This window comes from Rhinopithecus roxellana, chromosome 4 (genome assembly GCF_007565055.1).
Source record: "Rhinopithecus roxellana isolate Shanxi Qingling chromosome 4, ASM756505v1, whole genome shotgun sequence".
Classification (NCBI taxonomy): Eukaryota; Metazoa; Chordata; class Mammalia; order Primates; family Cercopithecidae; genus Rhinopithecus; species Rhinopithecus roxellana.
The window spans coordinates 124494088-124499185 of record NC_044552.1 but is presented as its reverse complement, the minus strand read 5'-3'; the positions used below and the strand labels follow the sequence as shown (position 1 = coordinate 124499185).

Below are 5098 nucleotides of genomic sequence, written 5' to 3'. Positions count from 1 at the left end.
CTTTTTTTTTAATGTGGTTATTTGGAAACTGTGAAATCTATGCTTTTCCTGCTACTTCTATGTTTCCAGAAAGCTCTCATTCAGCACATTCAGGCTCGTTCATCATGCATGGCCCTTCATCTTTGCAGTTAGGAATTGACAGAGAGGAAGTGTGAACTAACAGTGTACTCTGTGTGCATGCCTATGTGTATGTGTACATGTGCATTTATTTGGGGAGGGGGGGTGCTGCTCCTGGCAGCACTGCTATATGCAGATGTGGGTGTATCCTTAAAGCCCCGTGCTTTGACCATAAATTCTCTTCACATTCTGAACACGGGAAGTTTTCCCTTTGGTTTGTGGTGTGGACATTTGTTTGTAGAGCTAGTCTTTATTTTCAGGTGTATTTTTGTCTGTCCAAATGACACTGGCACTACAACGTTGCTAATTACCTTGGGAAAGGTTAGTCTGTCTGCAATCCTTTTTTCCCCTATAATCCCCAACTACCCTCATGTGGAGAAGACTCTAGTTGCCTTTGGTGTATTTCTTTTGTTTACCATTCACTTTGGTTCACTCTTTAGTAAAAACCTACCTGGGTAGGTACAATATTGTTTCCACACCAGTGTTCTTGAACAATTCCATTTTCTCATGTATAAGCCACTTGGTAAATTAGGATCCATTAATCTGGAGGTCTGATAAAGTCAAAGACTTGGACAAATGGAGGAATTACTTTCAAAACAAATTTCTATTAATGTTAATGAATGGCAGATTTGCTCATCCTCCCTTTTCTATTTATGCCATCTATTTGTCATTGGTTATCATGGCAACTGAAAACAGAATTATACAAAACAAGACTTATGACATAGCTCCATTTAAATGAGGACTTCATTTCATAATTTTCAGATTTAGCAGCCAGGTAATGAGGTTCAGAAATAGACCTAGAGCATAAAATTTTTTTTTTAATTTAGACATTTTCTACATGCAAGGCACATAGACTAGTTTGTGATGTGAAGGGTTGGAAATTAACCTATAATGGCCAGAGAGGTACTAAATGCCAAAAGGACCAATGGAGACTGAAGTAATCTAGACAGAACTGAATTTAAAATGTCTATAAAGTTCTGTGAAGACAACACATTTTTGTTAAAAAAAAAATGACTGTGTAGTCAATGTGGTGTTTGTACCTGCAAGTCTGTGATACTTGATTCAGTGTGAAGTATGCTTACATAAAAATTCTATGGAATAATCAATTTATTAATATATAGAACAATAAAAAAATTTAGAAAACTATTGGTGAATTACCTTACGATTAACAAGAACTTCCTATTTATGCTCAAGAAAACTCAGAAATGTTTAGAAGGATAAATGAATAACCAAGCCATTTATAGAAAAAATATATACTTTATTTTCAACTAGAAAGGTGCAAACATGTAACTTTTGGTCACACTCTCAACAAACAAACTGTCCGGAAAACAGTCATATCAAAGTAGAAACAAATGCTTCCAGGTGAGAAAACTGATCAGCTATATAGAGCCGCTCGGTTTTTAATAAAGGCCATTTGTTCATTAAAAGTGAGGCTACCACATTTCCTACCTAGAAATCAGCCTTCCAAGGACACTAATGCCTCGCCTTTGCAAACAATCTGTTTTGACGGACTGTCATTCTATCTGAGCAGAATTTCCATATAAGTATCCATTTCACGCTTTGAATGATCAGACAAGCTTTACATTCTACCTATGGTGTTCAGAAATTGAGGCTAACATTGAAATATCAAAGCATTAAAAACAAAAATAAAAAGGCACAAACAACTTTAAATTAACTTAGATAACTGTACATATATATATATATACACACACACACGCACACAATATTTACAATATAAATTTTAAAAAATGTGGCTTGTTACAGGCAAATTCACTTGCCACAAGCTGTCCAGTCTAATCGACAGGATTCTGATTCCTGAACAGTGTCATTCGAATCAGAATGTCAGAGCTGAATCCGCTGTTCTGACTTAAGGAACAACTTGACTCAGTCTCTTGATGGCTGGAGAATGCACATCCTAGCTGTCCTGGGGCTACAGGCATGTCAGTGAGCACGCTAAAATTTTCCTTCTCAATTACACTTCAAATAGCAGGCACATTACTCATATAAGATGCTATCTGATGATACCAACCTTTCTGTTGGTACCCTCCCACTGCTCCTAAAGTCACACCTTAATATACATTCTGGTGCTGTGTACTAATGCAGTTCCACTGTCAAGTCTTAACATTCTTCGAACCAGTGTCTGGGGTTGATAGATTATTTGTTTGACATGGCACAATGTTTTGAATTGGGTCGGAATCTTTTCCCCCAGTTAGAAAAACAGATTTAAATAACTTGTGCTACTGAAATCATTTTTACATAAAAATGAGATGTGAATCATTTCAAGTTCCAGTCTAATGAGTTAATGTCTCTCACTCTCTGGCTTCACGCCATGTCTCCGTACATCTTCCTGTAGTACAGCGACTCAAAGATGTCATTGTCTCCGGGACAGTTGTAATGGCAGGCGCAGGTCTTGATGAACATCATGTTCTTCTTCATGACCTCGCCGTCAGGGCACTTGAACTCCACCGGCAGGGTGGTGGTTCTGTGGGGGGTGCAGCATCGGCCGTCGGTACATACTCCGCAGAATTTAGCTCGGTATGTCTTCACGCTGGTGCAGCCAGAAAGCTCAAACTTGATAGGCTTGGAGATTTTGGGGGTACGGATGCACTTTTTGCCCTTCTAAGATAGACAAGGGAAAAGAAAGAGGGAAAAAAAATCAACAACTCTACAAGGGGAGTGGCTTTCTTCAACCCTCTGTGTTTTTAGTCTTCTGTTGTCTGACTTCTGTTTATATTCTGAGGGGAGGAAGTTTGAGTCTCATTTGTTATGTCCAAAAACAGCCAGGGCCTCTCTTGGAATGTCTTGAATTAACTAACCCTGCGGAAGATTTCGTAGTGGAAAACTGGTGGTTGCTATTACACAAGCTCTCATTCCAGCAAAACAGCTCAATGGCTAGATAGTTTTGGAGATAACGGACTTAGACTAACAAGGGTGGCAAGAGCCCGAAGTTGGGTCCTATCCACTGTTTTTCCTGTGAAAAATAGTTAATAGGAGCAGAACATGTACCTTAATGTTCTCTTCCAGGTCAGCTTCGCAAGGCCTGACCATGCACAGGCGGCTCTGCTTCTCTAGCCTGCAAGAGGCGTTGTCATTGGTAACCCGGGTGGAGATGCCCATCCCACAGGTCTTGGAACAGGCGCTCCACTCTGTGGTCTGGACCAGGCAGTTGGCTCTAATCATAGCTGGGTCTGGGCCAAACGTGTCTTCCAGTCGGTAAGCTGAGAGAGCAGAGCACAAAAACACCGTGTAAAACGCCTGGATAAGATATTTACCCCCTTCACTTGGCACAATTAGGACTCCCTCCCTGGGAGAGAATCACGACCCTGACTTAGAGGAAGACTCGACTCACCCGCGAGGGCAGGCCCAACCACGGTTTGGTCCTTGGGCTCGTCACACACCCACTCCTCGCAGCATTTCCCGGGCAGCTTGACCCTCCTCGGGAAGGGGCAGTCAGGGCTGGGCAGGCGAACGTCCATGCTGCACAGGGGCATGCAGCCCACAGCCCCGTCCAGGCACGTGCACTGGTACTTGCAGCTGCTCTGGAAGGACTCTCCGCTGCGGTACACCGTGCCACCGAAGATGCAGGGCGCACCATCTTTGGCTGCAGAAGAGGAAGGGAAGAGAGAGGTGGGGGATGCAGAGGTCAGGCATTGGGGTGCTCTCACATTCAGTGTCAGAGATGCGAGTTGGGATCTGGGCTGCAGGGGGCGGGCTGGCAGCAGCTGGTGAAAGAAACTCAGTACGAGCAGTTTCTTTTTCCAGCGGGCGGGTGGGCGTGAGGGAGGAGGCGGCCGGACACCTAGCGGCGGGGGCTGCGGGTCTTACCGGTGCACACGCCAATCTTGCGGTTGGCCGGGGAGCCGAAGTCGCAGAAGAGGCCCTTGTGCGGGTCGCAGGGGTCGCGCTCGGTGCACAGTTCGCCCAGCTGCTTGGCGCAGACGCGGCAGCAGCCGCAACCGTCCAGCACTAGGCTCACGCCCGCCGGGCAGCGCGGCGCCGGCTCGGCCGGGCATCGGCACGGCCCGCTGCAGTTCTGGCCGACGGCCGGCTGCGGGGAGGACCAGGCGGTCAGCGGCGCTCGGTCGGCTGGCACGCCCTCCCCGGCCGGCCCCGAGTCCCTCCCTGGCAGCCGCCGGCCGCAGCGGGAGCTCCCGGCGCTTACCCGGCTGCAGAAGGCGAGGAAGAGCACGAAGGCGACGCGGACCGGGCCCACGCCGGCGGCGGTCATGGTTGGCGCTGCGAGAGGAACTGAGGTCGCGGTGGCGGCGAGCGGGTAGCGGCGAGGCCGGGAGCGCTGGCGGTGGTCGGAGGTGGGGACCTGGACGCGCCGGGCTGTCCTCTCGGGGCTGTCGGCCGGGGCGGCTGCCGTCGAGCTGGAGGGTGGAGTCGCACTGGCTGCCTCCTCTCAGCGGGGAAGAGTTGTTGTGTGAGGCTGGGGCGGGCGGCCCGAGGCTTTTATACGCTCCAGGCGGCCGCGGCTCGCCAATGAGCTGAATGGAGTCCTACACAAACAGGGACATTCCTCGCATTCCTCCCCACCTTCCTGCCTCATCAACTCACACCGGATTGATCCTGACCCCTTGACTCTCAGCATTCCTCTGTCTGAAAAAGCTGGCACACTCCAACTCACAGAAAAAAAAAAAAAAAAAAAAAAAAAGAGAAAGAAAAAAAAAGCGCAGTATTTCCAGCACCAAATAGAATTTTTTTACCCCTATCCTCTTCGCACCACTCTTGATTCATATCATTTAAAAACACACTGGCAATTATTTCTTATATCATTTCTTTTTCGAATAAATGTGTCCTGTTCTATCCACTGACATACATCCTTTTTAGGAAGTAGGTAGCTGAAGAGGCAAACGGCAGGAATTCCTAAAAAATTCGAAAAGATTTCTCCCCCTTTCTTAGCAATGATTCCGTTTTAGAGGCTATAGGCTCTTGAAACGCTTCAAAGAGCAGAAAAGGAGTGAGTTGCTTTTGACCA

The 5098-nt window shown here is 46.9% G+C and overlaps 1 protein-coding gene across 1 annotated transcript; it reads right to left on the bottom strand.

The window, feature by feature from the left end:
- Positions 1–1354: 1354 nt before the first annotated feature.
- Positions 1355–4608, bottom strand: CCN2 (cellular communication network factor 2). Its single transcript, XM_010357613.2, has 5 exons — positions 4280–4608; positions 3943–4165; positions 3467–3718; positions 3124–3335; positions 1355–2736 (listed from the first exon to the last, which is right to left on the bottom strand). Exons 1-5 carry the CDS (start codon positions 4343–4345, stop codon positions 2440–2442), a joined length of 1050 nt encoding a protein of 349 aa, XP_010355915.2. The 5' UTR covers positions 4346–4608; the 3' UTR covers positions 1355–2439.
- Positions 4609–5098: the final 490 nt, after the last annotated feature.

Coding starts and splice junctions, on each gene's coding strand:
- CCN2 (XM_010357613.2), bottom strand. CDS start 4,345: ATGACCGCCGCCGGCGTGGGCCCGGTCCGCGTCGCCTTCGTGCTCTTC. Junction 3,719..3,942: donor CAAGATTGGCGTGTGCACCG/GTAAGACCCGCA, acceptor CCTCTTCTGCAG/CCAAAGATGGTGCGCCCTGC. Junction 2,737..3,123: donor ACCTGGAAGAGAACATTAAG/GTACATGTTCTG, acceptor TGTCTATCTTAG/AAGGGCAAAAAGTGCATCCG.